The sequence below is a fragment of the Venustampulla echinocandica genome (assembly GCF_003357145.1).
Source record: "Venustampulla echinocandica strain BP 5553 chromosome Unknown scaffold_4, whole genome shotgun sequence".
Taxonomy (NCBI): domain Eukaryota; kingdom Fungi; phylum Ascomycota; class Leotiomycetes; order Helotiales; family Pleuroascaceae; genus Venustampulla; species Venustampulla echinocandica.
In genome coordinates this window covers 456,681-470,056 of record NW_022474209.1, presented here as the reverse complement: position 1 = coordinate 470,056, position 13,376 = coordinate 456,681, and the positions used below count along the sequence as shown (strand labels likewise).

Here is a 13,376-nt window from a genome sequence, read left to right as displayed (position 1 = left end):
AGTTCCTTATTCCTTCTTTATGTACCTTCCATGCTACCTGTCTGTATCTACGCTGCCCGCTAGTTGCCCAAAGGCCTAAACGTAGCCTTAGTGGTATCAATTCCGCTGAAGTGTAAGGGAAATCCCTAATAACTGAAAATGCCCGTCTCTTCCCATGTGTCAGTCGTACAATATCATACCAAATATCCATGTCCCTTCTCCTTCCCATGTCTCTAGCGTGTGGGGTAGTGTGACCCGTTCCTCCCACCATATGATATGCTCCTAGATTTCCTTCCCTTCCTTTCCCAGCCGTCCAATCCGCAACACCAAAAATATCCCCCCTTCCTTCCAGCCGCCGCATAGACCCAGGTCCAGATAGAATTTATATTAACGCATATTTCGTCACATCATCAATCCTCTATCCATGCCGACTGCTGCCTCGCCTACTGCTGCCGCCCACAACGCCTCCGTAGGCCCCCGAGTCAACCGTCCTGAACCCGCTCTCCCTTTCATCACGTGATCTTTTAGAGCTCTTCTTCCGCCGCGGCGGGCTATGCTCCTCAATCACAACCACTTCATCACTGACTCGACTCCTTGAGGGTACCCGCCGATGATCGTCCACAATAATCGTCTCGGTGCGGTGGGTCGAGGGTTCGCGGACGATGCGGATGGGCGAGCGATTGCTGCGGATTTCTACTGTCTGGAAGAGGGAGGCTCCGTTAGTGAAAAGGCTCCCCGCAAAGCTCTTTATGAGTAGAACTGAACTATACATAAAAACAAGAATATCACGCAAATCGATTTCAAAAGGTGTAGGCTAAAAAGCATGGGAAATATTAGAACGTACCTCGCTGGCCCTCCGACTTCTATGGCTACCGCCATGATGGCTCTTCCTCCGCTCCCGCACTGCAACGGTCTCTGTCGTATAGGCAGACTCGGCGGAGCTAGCTACGCCAACGTTCGCGCATTGGTAGAACAGCCATAGAAGTAAAAGAAATCCAAAGACTGATCCGAGGACGATACCCGCGATCGTTCCACTACCCGGGCCACTGTTAATGCTGCCGTAGGTTGTGGGTATTATTGAGTCTGTGGTCCCTCTTTCCGAAAGGATGCGCGTCAAAAGTGGTGTAGTGGTGCGCGTAGGTATAGGATTTGGATCTGGATTTGGGTTTGGATTTGAGGATGGGATGGAGGGAATCCGTTTCGCGATGTTGGCAACCGCGGAGGATGTGAGCGCTGCGATGGAATCGAACGATATAGGCGCCGGGATTGGAGCCATTGCGACTGCGACTGCGACTCGGGTTGCGACTCGGACGTCGGATGCCACTCACGGCGTTCTTGCGATGTGCGACACCAGGTTTTGTAGCTGATTGCGACGGGAATTGATGGGTGTGACGTGATGCAATCAATGGTGGTTGGGCTGAGGGAGCCTGCCTGATGTTTGTGTTTATCCCAGGCCCGAGCTTAGTTGGCTGCTGATTGTCGGATCGCGATTGCGATAGCAACGGTTGCTCGCTGACACTATCGCCGGCTGAGATCGAGGGAGATAGGTTGTTGAGGTACGAAATTGTATTCTGTATGATGTATTTTTCTTCTGTTGTATCTTGTCGTAGTTGGAGGGGATGGGAGAATCAAGGAAGATGGAGAAATCGAAACGGTTGGAGGGGGAAAGGCAGGGACAGGCACACTTCACGCTCTTCACGTCAGCCAAGGAACGTCGTTGTGCAGCAGCAACTGGAGGGTTCAAAACATGGCTGGACACAAGGCTAGACACCGTGCACGGAAGGATGTCCTCAAAATACGTAGCGTTATGGGCCAATTGATTTGTAACTTGAAAATAGGGGGTTGGTTGAGCACCAAATCAGGGACTTTAGCCGTTGACGAACGACAGAAACTGCAACTTGTAATTGACGAGGCTGGGAGAGGCGTCTGTATTTGGAAGCAATCCCGAAGTATTTTGAACGATAGATAGGTCGCTATACATGTAAGGATACTGCACATTCGCATGGTAGATATTTGCCCAAAACGAGCAATAATGGAGATGTACTTAGTACGAAGTAAGAGGATTCTGTCCTGTGTCTACCCTGGACTGCCAGGGAATCACGAAGCGACCAGCTAAATGACGATGATATGCATATCGGAACTGCGCAAGAACAGGTAAAGTAACATGGCATTGCATCTTTATAACACATATCAACCTTCATTTATCTGTTTTTCCTGAAGCAAAACAGAGGTTATTGATGATCTCAAAACGGGGAATGAATCATGTGATCTCCAAATCTGATCCATTTCCGGACGGGGATTACGAGTCCATGCTCAGCCACACAGAACTCAGACTTGTGGCGCCGCCGAGACTCGTAACGTCGGAGACACGAGGAGACAAGACCGCCGAGAATGAGCAACGATCCTTCCGTGTCAACTCTTTGTAACTACTACACTTCCTCTTCTTCCTGTCTTAATTCTTATATTTTCCAGTTCCAATACCACAAGCTCTTCCAAGCCTCTCGAGGAAGTTCACCCTCGTATAATCAGAACCACATCGTGTGCGACTCGGCAATCACTTCGAAGTAATCACCGTTCGCCCCCGTCTTACAGCGACATTCACGTCAACGTGGCGGCTTTGAAGTTTCAGAATATCCTGCGATAATCCCGTCTCGAAATCGCCTTCTAACTATCCTTTCGATTCTTATTTTGCCCACCTGTGTTCGCAAATCTCAAGGTTGAATAAGGAGTGCAGTGAGTACGCTTAGCAGCCAAGCCGAAACCGAATTACTAGAGCAAAGAAACCAACAACACAGGAACGAGCCAACCTCGGTCCACCTCGACGTTCCTCCTCGCATTCCCTTCACGAATCCTCCGTCAAACTCTTGAACGAGGACATCTCCCAACCCTCACATCTCAAAATGTCCCAGAAATTCGACCCATCTTCCCCGCCAGCATACAACCAGAGCAGCCACCCCTCGCAACCGCAACCCGCTCACGTTGGCTCTCCTGCCCCAGCTGGTGCATCAGGAGACTACTACGGTAACCCTCCCTACCAACAGACGGGATCCCCAGCGCCAGGAAACTATGGGCCTCCACAACAACAGAACGGCTACTATAACCCCGGCCCCCAAATGGGTTATCAACAGCAACCGCAATACCCACCACAGGGCCAGTATGGCGCGCCCCATCCGCAACAGGGATATTATGGCCAGCAGCAAGGTTATGGACAGCCGCAGGGATATGGACAGCAAGGCTATTATGGGGGACAGCAGGGGGGATATTCTGATAACAGGGGACCAGGTGCGGGGACTGGAGTAGCGGGAGGACTGTTGGCAGGTTTGGCATGTTGTTGTTGTTTGGAAGCCTGTTGCTTGTTCTAAGAGTGGATTGGCAGCGGGATGGCGAGGAGTGGTGGGGATTTGACTCGCTAGACGACATGGGACAGGCTGAAAGCTTGAAAGAGGATGGTCTCGAAGATGGGGTGGGCGAAATGGATGGGCATTCATGAGTGGATGTGTCATGGGACAACCGGTGCATTATACGGCGTCCTGGTTTCACGTACTCTCTGTACTTTTCTTTAAGCCATGGATTTCCGGTTGGCGTGAAATGCAACTCGATTCTCGAGTCTCTTTATATCAGTTCCTAATACAATCAGTTTCCTTTTCGGCTGAAATTACTACTTCTTCTTTGCATTTACAGGGAACAAACACAGGGTGAGATTTTTTTGATATTGAACAAAGTTTTCTACTTAGACTTTTCCGTAAATGGCTATGATACAGTTTACTCAACACTCTCGATCCTCTGTACCACGATCGCCGTAGCCGCACCACCTCCATTGCAAATAGCGGCAACACCATACTCGCCAACCTTCAATTGATGCAGCAACGTTGTCAGAATCCGAGAGCCTGAGCTACCAAGTGCGTGGCCTAGAGAGATAGCACCTCCAAGCGGGTTGACGTTGGCGCCCTCCAGCCCGAGGATCTTCTCGTTGGCCTTGATAACCGCCGCAAACGCCTCATTGAACTCCCAAACAGCAACATCCTCCTTCGTGATACCAGCCCTCTCCAAAGCCAGAGGCACGGCCTTCGCAGGCGCGACGGGGAAATCAACAGGATCAATGGCCGCATCGGCGGATCCGCAAATCCTAGCCAGGACTCGAGATCCTTTACCGAATTCTTGCGCAATAGCCTTGTTGCCCAGCACGAGTGCACTGGCACCGTCGTTCAGGGTGGACGAATTGGCTGCTGTCACGGTTCCGGTGCCGTCCCGGACAAACGCTGGCTTCAGCGTTGCGATCTTATCGAACTTAACATCTAGGAAACCCTCATCGGTGTCGACGATCGTATCTCCCTTTCTGCCCTTAACCGTTACAGGTGCAATCTCCTCCTTGAACGCGCCATTCTTCCATGCCTCCTGCGCCCGGGTATATGATAGTTTGGTATAGTCATCCTGCATCTCTCTGGTAATCTCGAACTTCTTTGCTGTGGCCTCCGCGCAGTTGCCCATGTGGAATTTATTGTACACGTCCGTCAGCCCGTCTTTGATTAGCCCATCCTCCATTGTGACATTGCCGAATGCAGGCTGGCCGCTGGCTCGAGGCACGTAGAGGGGCACCTGGGACATGTTCTCCATTCCTCCGGCGATTTGGGCCTCCGCCAGACCGAGCTGGATGTTTTGAGCGGCGAATACCACGGCCTTCAGTCCAGATGCGCAGACTTTGTTGATTGTGATCGCCTCGACGGTGTTAGGTAGCCCAGCGAATATAACGGCCTGTCTGGCCGGAGCCTGTCCGACGGAGCCTTGTAGGACATTGCCCATGTAGACATCTGTGATTTTGGAGACGGGGACTTTGGATTTCTCAAGGGCGGATTTAATTGCCACTGCACCGAGTTTGGGCGCCGAGACAGTTAAAAAAGATCCATTGAACTATAAGATTGAATTTATTAGTCAAAAATCAAGCTGGAAGACAGTACGGGACACAAACCTTTGCTGTGGGCGTTCTTGAGGCGCTCAAGATATAAGCATCCTGGATCTGTTGTCTGGCCGAGGTAGTAGCACTGAAATGCCGTTGGACTTGACCTAGTCTTTGTTTTGGCGCTGAGGAATTACGGATGGCGGACATGGTGTACCGTAAAGACATGACGAAGAAGGAGTAAGCAGAATGGGTATTTAAATTTGGGAAAAGCTAATAATATAATGAGGCCGGACGATGTAGGAGGGAAAAAGAGTTGGGAGCGGATAGGAAACAGGCGGGGGATAGCTCCGGGACGATTTACAGCTGAAGCCCGCACTGCCTAGGTTAATCATCACGTTTTAAGCCGAGCGGTGGCGGGCACGGACGGAGCGGAGCGGAGCGGGGCGGAAGCGACAGACAATCTCCACGTGACCTGGATCCCTCCTTGCACCCCCTGCCCGCGGATTCTCCGCGTCTTGGCGCTTCATGCGTCTGGATTTGGGCGTCAACGAACATGTCATACATTTACTCAAGGACGAAATACTCACCAACAAACTTTATGCAAAGTCCTTTTTAATTGTAACTGGTCTGCTAGTCTCCTTGAGAAATAACCATCCTCCTACGTTATTAATCTCTCTGGGCTTACTCAGCTTCGATTCGGAGACGGGCCCTTGCAGAATCTACGGATCTTATCTGCCAGCTGCCGCTACCGGCAACTCGCATTGTTACGGTGATCCTGACTCTCTCGCTGGGGCGTCTTCGACTTGTACCCCACTACCACAAAACACAAACACACGCAACAACCAAGAACCAACAAGCAGAACGCGACCTTCACAGGTTCAACGCTCCCGACTATCTCCCCATACTCCTCACCCTCGAATCCAAGTCAGCTCAGCCAGCATGTCTACTGCAGCGCGCCGTCGATTAATGCGTGACTTCAAGGTGAGTGGCAATCAAGATGGGTCCTAGCACTCGATGACATGCAGTCTCGATACTGATGGCACGAAAAGCGCATGCAAACAGATCCTCCTGCTGGAGTATCTGCATCTCCGGTGGCTGATAATGTTATGACCTGGTACGGAATTCCATTCTAAGGTGGATTCGTCTTGATCGCGACGCAGGACTGACCCCTATTGCAACAGGAACGCCGTCATCATCGGACCAGCAGACACCCCCTTCGAAGACGGTACCTTCCGACTCGTCATGCACTTTGAGGAGCAATACCCCAACAAGCCTCCCGCCGTCAAGTTCATCAGCCAGATGTTCCATCCAAATGTATACGCGACCGGCGAGCTGTGTCTAGACATCCTGCAGAACCGCTGGAGCCCAACATACGATGTGGCCGCGGTTCTGACCAGTATCCAAAGGTGCGAAAACTATTATGGAAACGCATTGGTACCCTGAGATCACGTCTGCTAACCAACCTTGCATGACAGTCTGTTAAACGATCCCAACACGAGCTCTCCAGCCAACGTCGAGGCATCGAACCTGTACAAGGACAACAAGCGAGAATATACTAAACGCGTCCGGGAATCGGTGGAGAAGAGTTGGGACGACTAATAAGTGTGTCTGGACAGTTGCAACTGCGCTGGAAGAATTAAATCTGCACATGCATTATGACGGGACGGGCGTCTTCGGTGACATGGTCTCTGGTGATTGGTCTGGCCTGGCTTTTTGAAATTCAAGGAGTAATTTATAGGGGAAGGGTACTTTTGGTTGGCCTTTACAACCTGCATAGCGTTCTATTTAGCGTCATTGAAACCATTACTCTGACATTGTTATTATCACGATGCGCCGGACTTGTGACCTGTGCATTCTTCGTCTTTGTCTTTCGCAGTTGAAGTGCAAAGCACTGTACTCGAGGACTTGAATGCTCGAATACTCGAATACTCGACTACAAAGCACAGCACGCAAATCCCAGGCCGCAGAGTGGAGCAGACAGCAGACCGCATTCCTGTTGGTCCACGCTTTGTTCCTGGGCAAATTACTCGGTACTTGGTTCTGCCACGCGAAATCGACTGTAATGCAAACCTACGCGAGAGTGCCTGAGTGTGTCAACAAGTTGCAATCTCAACCTCCCCTTATCGCCAGATGCCTCGCGCCCCAAAATCTGCCACGCCATCTCCATCGCGACCAAACGCTCGACCCCTTTCCTGTGTACCTACACCTGTGATATGATCGTCTCCGGATAGCCCACGACTCGCGATCATGTCGAACAGCATCAAGGTCGTGGCGCGGTTCCGCCCGCAGAACCGCACCGAGATTGAGCAGGGCGGCCTGCCAATCGTTCAGTTCGACGCGGAAGACACCTGCACTTTGGATGTACGCAGCCTGCATATAGAGATCGTCTCGGGTGAGACAGATGCTAACGGTTGCGTGTAGTCAAAAGAAGCCGCGGGATCTTTTACCTTTGACCGCGTGTTTGATATGAACTCGCGACAAAAAGATGTCTTTGACTTCTCCATCCGATCCACGGTCGACGACATCCTCAACGGCTACAATGGAACGGTTTTCGCGTATGGTCAGACGGGTGCGGGAAAGTCTTATACCATGATGGGCACGGATATAGATAACGATGAAGGCCGAGGTGTCATTCCTAGAATCGTGGAGCAGATATTTGCTAGTATTTTGACGAGTCCCGGCACGATGGAGTACACGGTACGCGTCAGTTATATGGAGATTTATATGGAACGAATTCGGGATTTACTGGCTCCCCAAAACGACAATTTGCCGGTGCACGAGGAGAAGAATAGGGGTGTATATGTGAAGGGCTTGCTTGAGATATATGTCTCGAGTGTACAGGAGGTGTATGAGGTGATGCGGAGGGGTGGGTCTTCGCGGGCCGTTGCGTCTACCAACATGAACCAAGAATCCTCACGGTCTCACTCCATATTCGTCATTACGGTCACGCAAAAGAACGTCGAGACAGGCTCGGCGAAGAGCGGGCGACTTTTCTTGGTTGATTTGGCTGGTAGTGAGAAGGTCGGCAAGACTGGTGCTAGCGGACAGACTCTTGAGGAAGCCAAGAAGATCAACAAGAGTTTGAGTGCCCTGGGTAATGTCATCAACAATCTTACCGATGGCAAATCCCAACATATCCCGTATCGAGACTCGAAACTTACTCGGATTCTGCAGGAAAGTTTGGGTGGTAACAGTCGGACAACGCTGATCGTCAACTGCTCGCCGAGTAGTTACAATGATGCTGAGACCCTGGGTACGCTGAGGTTTGGTATGAGAGCAAAGGCGATCAAGAACAAGGCCAAGGTCAATGCCGAGATCAGTCCTGCGGAACTTAAATCAATGCTTAGGAAGGCACAAACGCAAACCGCAACCTTTGAGCAATACATCCAAGCTTTGGACGTCGAAATCCAACTATGGCGGTCTGGAGAGTCGGTGCCGATGGAAAACTGGACTCCTGCCCTGGCTGGGACAACTGGAACTAAACTTGAATCTCGACCTCAGCGACCCTCTACACCATCAAGACTTACCACGGAGAGCCGAGCCGAGACCCCGGTTGCTTCGGAACGGTCAGCTACGCCATCATTACCTTTGGACAAGGATGAGCGAGAAGAGTTCCTCCGAAGGGAAAATGAACTTCAAGATCAGATCGCCGAAAAGGAAACTCAGATCGCAACCCTGGATAAATCGATCAAAGAAATGAAGGAGGAGTCGTCATACTTGAAGGAGCATGATAGCAAGACCAACAAGGATAACGAGAAGCTCACTGGCGAAGTTAACGAATTCAAAATGCAGCTGGAGAGATTAACATTTGAGAGCAAGGAGGCCCAAATCACGATGGATGGTTTGAAGGAAGCCAATTCGGAGCTCACAGCCGAACTCGACGAAATCAAGCAGCAATTACTCGATGTCAAGATGAGTGCAAAGGAGACTAGTGCCGTCTTAGATGAGAAAGAGAAGAAGAAGGCCGAGAAAATGGCCAAGATGATGGCCGGATTTGACCTGGGTGGCGATGTGTTCAGCGATAACGAGCGGTCCATCAAGGAGGCCATTGATCAAGTAGATGCGCTGCATGAGCAGAGTGCGGCTGGGGAAGCCATTGCCCCAGACGAGCTGCAAGATATCAAAGCAATATTAGTTGAGACCCAAGGGATTGTTCGACAAGCTGAGCTATCCCTATATGGATCGTCCAACGATGCCAGCGCCAAGCGCCGCGACCAGCTTGAAGATCGCCTCGTCGCAGTCGATCGGGAATATGAACTTCTAGAAAGAAACCTCAGCGAAGCCGATGTTTCTGAAGTTAAGGAGCGTCTCGCAGAAGCTTTATCAAACAGACAAGACGTGCAAATTGAACTGGTCGAAGATCTCAAGGCAGATTTAGCACAAAAGTCGGCTGAGATCCAGAAATTCAAGGCCGTAAACGAGGATCTTCAGCGGAAGGTCAAGAGTGGTGTTGTCGCCAATGGCTCCTCTGGAATGGCCAATGGCAAGACCGTGCAACAACAAATCGCCGAATTCGATGTTATGAAAAAGAGCCTCATGCGTGATCTTCAAAACAGGTGCGAGAGAGTGGTTGAGTTGGAGATCTCCTTGGACGAGACGAGAGAGCAATACAACAATGTCCTGCGCTCGTCGAACAACCGTGCCCAGCAGAAGAAGATGGCCTTTTTAGAGCGAAATCTCGAACAGCTTACCCACGTGCAACGGCAACTTGTTGAACAAAATGGAAGTCTGAAAAAGGAGGTCGCGATTGCAGAGCGCAAGCTTATCGCGAGGAATGAGCGGATACAGTCGCTCGAGTCTTTGCTACAAGACTCGCAGGAGAAACTAACCGCCGCGAATCACAGGTTTGTTTTATCCAAACCTATTTTATTTCGCATGCAGTACTGACATGTATGGCAATAGATTTGAAGCACAACTCCAGGCCGTCAAAGAACGCCTGGAAGCTGCTAAGAGTGGTAGCACACGCGGCCTCGGCTCCCCTAGTGGACAAGGTTTCTCTTTTGTAGGTGCAGGCAGTAGAATCGCGAAGCCCCTCCGAGGAGGCGGCGGAGCTGGCGAAAGTGCGAGTATCCCAGTTATAAATGGTCTTCAAAGTGAAGCTAGCAGCGCTACGAGCAACAAAAGGAGCTCGTGGTTCTTCTCTGGAGGGCAGAAGTAGGGAAAAGGTATTGGCAGAAGGGCGAATATGAGAAGACACCAAGGAGAATAGAACGCGATGAGCCATGTCATATGAGTATACCCACGGTTTTTTCTTTGGTTGTTGGGTTGGTCGAGCGCACTTACTTGGAGCAAGATGCATAGACGGAGGGCGATTGGTTGGTGGCATAGTATTTTATAGTTACTTGCCAGCTCGGAGCTGTGTGACTGGAACTGGTCGGTTGGGTACTCATAGTTTATATAGGTAGGCGGCGTTGATTTAATACATGCCCACAGTCCTCACTCTTCTCTCTGGTTCAAGGCTCGAAATGTTAGCATATTATGGTGTTGTTGTGTTGTGTTATTAATTCGAAGCACTTAATTTATATCCCTGACACCGGGTCGCTCTCACATGCAATTGTTAACCGCGGCGGGCAGTGACATCATCACAACAAGCTTAAATAAACTCGCGGAGGTCCCTTCAACCACGAAATTCCTCCCATAGATCAATTAACCCAGGGATTTACTTCTTCTAACGAACAAAATGGATCACCCAAGTCAGTATAAATATCTTCGCAACTCAAAACGAATCACTAATCAATCTGGTACGTAGAAAAACAGATTTCAAGTGTCATCCACAGCCTATGCGACGGATCACCAAGCGAGCAGAAAGCCGCCCTCGACACGTATTTCCTCCCTGATGCATCATTTACCCATCCATTGTGCCGCGTACCGAGTTTCTCGAACCTGTCACTCCCATTAATTGGGGAAATTAATTCGAGATGGGTGATCTGGATGGTTTACCGGTGGTATAAGATCCTGTCTCCGCGGATTGTGCTGCACGTGGAATGTAACGGTACGCATTATCCCCCTCCCCGAATAACAAAATCAAGCTAATTAATTACCTTATTTAGAATACAATCGAGAATCCTCCATCCTCTTCGTTGAAATCCGGCAAATCTTTACGTTCTTCTTCTTCCCCTGGTACCAAGCGGATGCGCATCTCACCACCAAACTAAAGCTCGAGCATGTCGCCCAGGACAATAAGTATTATATCAAGTCCCAGGAGGACATGTACCAGTCTAACGAGGTGGTGAAATTCTTTTGGCCGGGTGGTTCTACGATTATTTGGCTGGGTCAGCTGTTTGCTACGGCTATGTGTATTTTGGGGGCGTTGCTATTGGCGCCTTTGACGTGGATGATGGAATCAAGATATGAAAGCAAGAAGAAGGTTAATGGGGTGAACAAGAGCTGGTAAGTTGAATGGGGAATACATTTAGGACTTGAAATGAGGTTGGAAAAGGTTGGGAAATGTTACGAGGGGCTTAATAATGAAATCTGTATGTCTTGACGCTTGGTGCTATTTCGAAGGAATTGCTGGCGATACGATATTCATAAGCTATCGGAATTGTGGTGAAAGGAATAGTCAGAGCAAAGTTTCATACTTACATCTATTCAACAGATCATTATCTATTATGGGCAAGGCTCAACACCGCTCGTCCTCTGACTCACTCTTCTCAGAATATCCCCTTTCAACATATCCACCGCCTCGTTTACCGCGTGAATCACATGGATGTCGCGTCTTGTTTGGGTTATATATACGGCTGGAACTTACCGCCTTTTCCTCTATATATTCTCTGTCCACAACTCTCTTTCTCTCTCTTTCAGGTCAGACCAAAACAATCACCTCCAGGCTGCCTCCTCATCAACATCCACAACCACACCCACATCCACATCCGCATTCACAACTACAACTACATCTACAACTACAATCACCTCTACAATTACCTCAATAAGACGCAAATATTCCATCTCGCAACATGTCAGCTCCAAGCAGCGACCAAGAACATCCACCACCACCTCCACCTGACGAGAGCTCATCAACCATGAACTCTCCAGACCGCAATCCTTTGCTGGACCTAGAGTTCACGTTCTCTGAACCCCTAGTCTGGAGACCTTTTCCGAGGCTAGAGCTCAGGCTCTTGCGCCCGCCACAACCGTTAGGAGGCTGGTCACTAATGGAGCTCTACAAGCACTCTAGAGAACTCGCTGGGTTCGTCGAGTCGGCGAGCGAGGTCGTGAAGACTGCAGAGGCTGAAAAGAGAGCTGAAGATGGAGACAAAGGCCTGGGTGATCTGTTGTCGGTTCAAGACAGAAAGCATATTGAGTATATCCGAAGACGCCACGAACGTGTTAAAAGACGCTACAACCGTGGGAAAAAGAACGCGAGAAAAGACGGAACGAGCTTGATAAAAAGGATTGCATCGCAACGAACGTTAGAAAAAAAAGGAACGACCGTGAGAAAAGACGCAACGATCTGGAAAAGAGGAATTCTAGAGGAATACTGAATAGGTTGCTCACTAGCGAAGAAACAAGAGACAACTTGATAGAGAAGTTTAGAAAACTGAAGGAGAGGTGATTGAAAGTGAGGCCCCCTTTCCCAGCCAGGGGTCCCAAATCTGTTTTCACTGTACGCTCATTCCCAGACAGTTATCCTGTCTGCCTGTCTTCATACGTGGGACCTCTTTCTGCCTTCAGGTTGTTTTACGCCGTCCTCTGCGTTTTGCCTAGGGCTACGTATTCTATAAATGACCGGTTCCCTCTTGTCTTCACCTCTCTTCTCACCCATCTTCTTACCCATCTTCTTACGGTCTTATCTATCTTCTCACATATCTTTTCACACACCTTCTCACACATCTCCTCACACATCTCCTCACACATCTCCTCACATATCTCCTCACTCATATTCCCTCCCCCTGCTCTCCTCTCTCCAATCCCTCTCCCATTTCTCCAGGAAGTCCTTCTGAAAGGAATGCCAAGGACAGGCCCCCACTGTATCAATCCTCAAAGATTTTGCCTTCGTACTTCTTAGCTTGCTAAAAGAAGAAGGCTACTAAAAAAGAAAAGAACCCAGAAACCTTTTCAGGCCAGAAACAAAGAGACCTAGTCCAGATTCGGTTAAAGTTTTGATTTACACCTGTCAACGCTTCGCTCGTGCTCTTCTAGTGTTTTTCGTCCGAATTCATTTCACATCACGTGATATCTGCAAATTACGTTTCACACAAAACCTAGACATTTTAAATCTTATAGAAGAGTCTAGAGTCTTTTATGCCGTAGGTTAAGTTCGAAGGGCTTTTTGCGAGCGGTAGGCTAGCTCTCTAATTTGAGTTCATGTCTTCGGGTATACTAGTACTATTATACGAGTAGCTATCAATATTTTAAATCCCTGCATTCGCTTACTTCTGCTCTTTGATGAGGAGCTCCTTCACTTCAGCTGGTTCGAGTATCGTTTATACTCAACCCGAAACCTTTTTCCTGTTCCTAGGGCCCGCTAGCAACCAAGTAGACTCAACTCTGGCAGTTT

At 49.5% G+C, this 13,376-nt stretch overlaps 6 protein-coding genes across 6 annotated transcripts; 4 read left to right on the top strand and 2 right to left on the bottom strand.

The window, feature by feature from the left end:
• Positions 1 to 397: 397 nt before the first annotated feature.
• Positions 398 to 1,255, bottom strand: BP5553_06450 (Uncharacterized protein; the record flags this gene model as incomplete). Its single annotated transcript, XM_032015073.1, has 2 exons — positions 398 to 679; positions 824 to 1,255. 2 exons carry the CDS (start codon positions 1,253 to 1,255, stop codon positions 398 to 400), a joined length of 714 nt encoding a protein of 237 aa, XP_031868494.1.
• A 1,624-nt stretch (positions 1,256 to 2,879) lies between these two features.
• BP5553_06449 (uncharacterized protein) lies at positions 2,880 to 3,469 on the top strand (the record flags this gene model as incomplete). Its single annotated transcript, XM_032015072.1, has 2 exons — positions 2,880 to 3,297; positions 3,345 to 3,469. 2 exons carry the CDS (start codon positions 2,880 to 2,882, stop codon positions 3,467 to 3,469), a joined length of 543 nt encoding a protein of 180 aa, XP_031868493.1.
• Positions 3,470 to 3,741: 272 nt separating this feature from the next.
• On the bottom strand, positions 3,742 to 5,083 carry BP5553_06448 (Thiolase-like protein; the record flags this gene model as incomplete). Its single annotated transcript, XM_032015071.1, has 2 exons — positions 3,742 to 4,887; positions 4,946 to 5,083. 2 exons carry the CDS (start codon positions 5,081 to 5,083, stop codon positions 3,742 to 3,744), a joined length of 1,284 nt encoding a protein of 427 aa, XP_031868492.1.
• Positions 5,084 to 5,401: 318 nt separating this feature from the next.
• On the top strand, positions 5,402 to 6,475 carry BP5553_06447 (uncharacterized protein; the record flags this gene model as incomplete). Its single annotated transcript, XM_032015070.1, has 4 exons — positions 5,402 to 5,857; positions 5,926 to 5,990; positions 6,058 to 6,282; positions 6,352 to 6,475. The coding sequence occupies 4 exons, from the start codon at positions 5,402 to 5,404 to the stop codon at positions 6,473 to 6,475; spliced, it is 870 nt and encodes a 289-aa protein (XP_031868491.1).
• Positions 6,476 to 7,123: 648 nt separating this feature from the next.
• On the top strand, positions 7,124 to 10,034 carry BP5553_06446 (uncharacterized protein; the record flags this gene model as incomplete). Its single annotated transcript, XM_032015069.1, has 3 exons — positions 7,124 to 7,237; positions 7,298 to 9,720; positions 9,779 to 10,034. 3 exons carry the CDS (start codon positions 7,124 to 7,126, stop codon positions 10,032 to 10,034), a joined length of 2,793 nt encoding a protein of 930 aa, XP_031868490.1.
• Positions 10,035 to 11,832: 1,798 nt separating this feature from the next.
• Positions 11,833 to 12,360, top strand: BP5553_06445 (uncharacterized protein; the record flags this gene model as incomplete). Its single annotated transcript, XM_032015068.1, has 1 exon — positions 11,833 to 12,360. The coding sequence occupies one exon, from the start codon at positions 11,833 to 11,835 to the stop codon at positions 12,358 to 12,360; it is 528 nt and encodes a 175-aa protein (XP_031868489.1).
• Between the last annotated feature and the right edge of the window lie 1,016 nt (positions 12,361 to 13,376).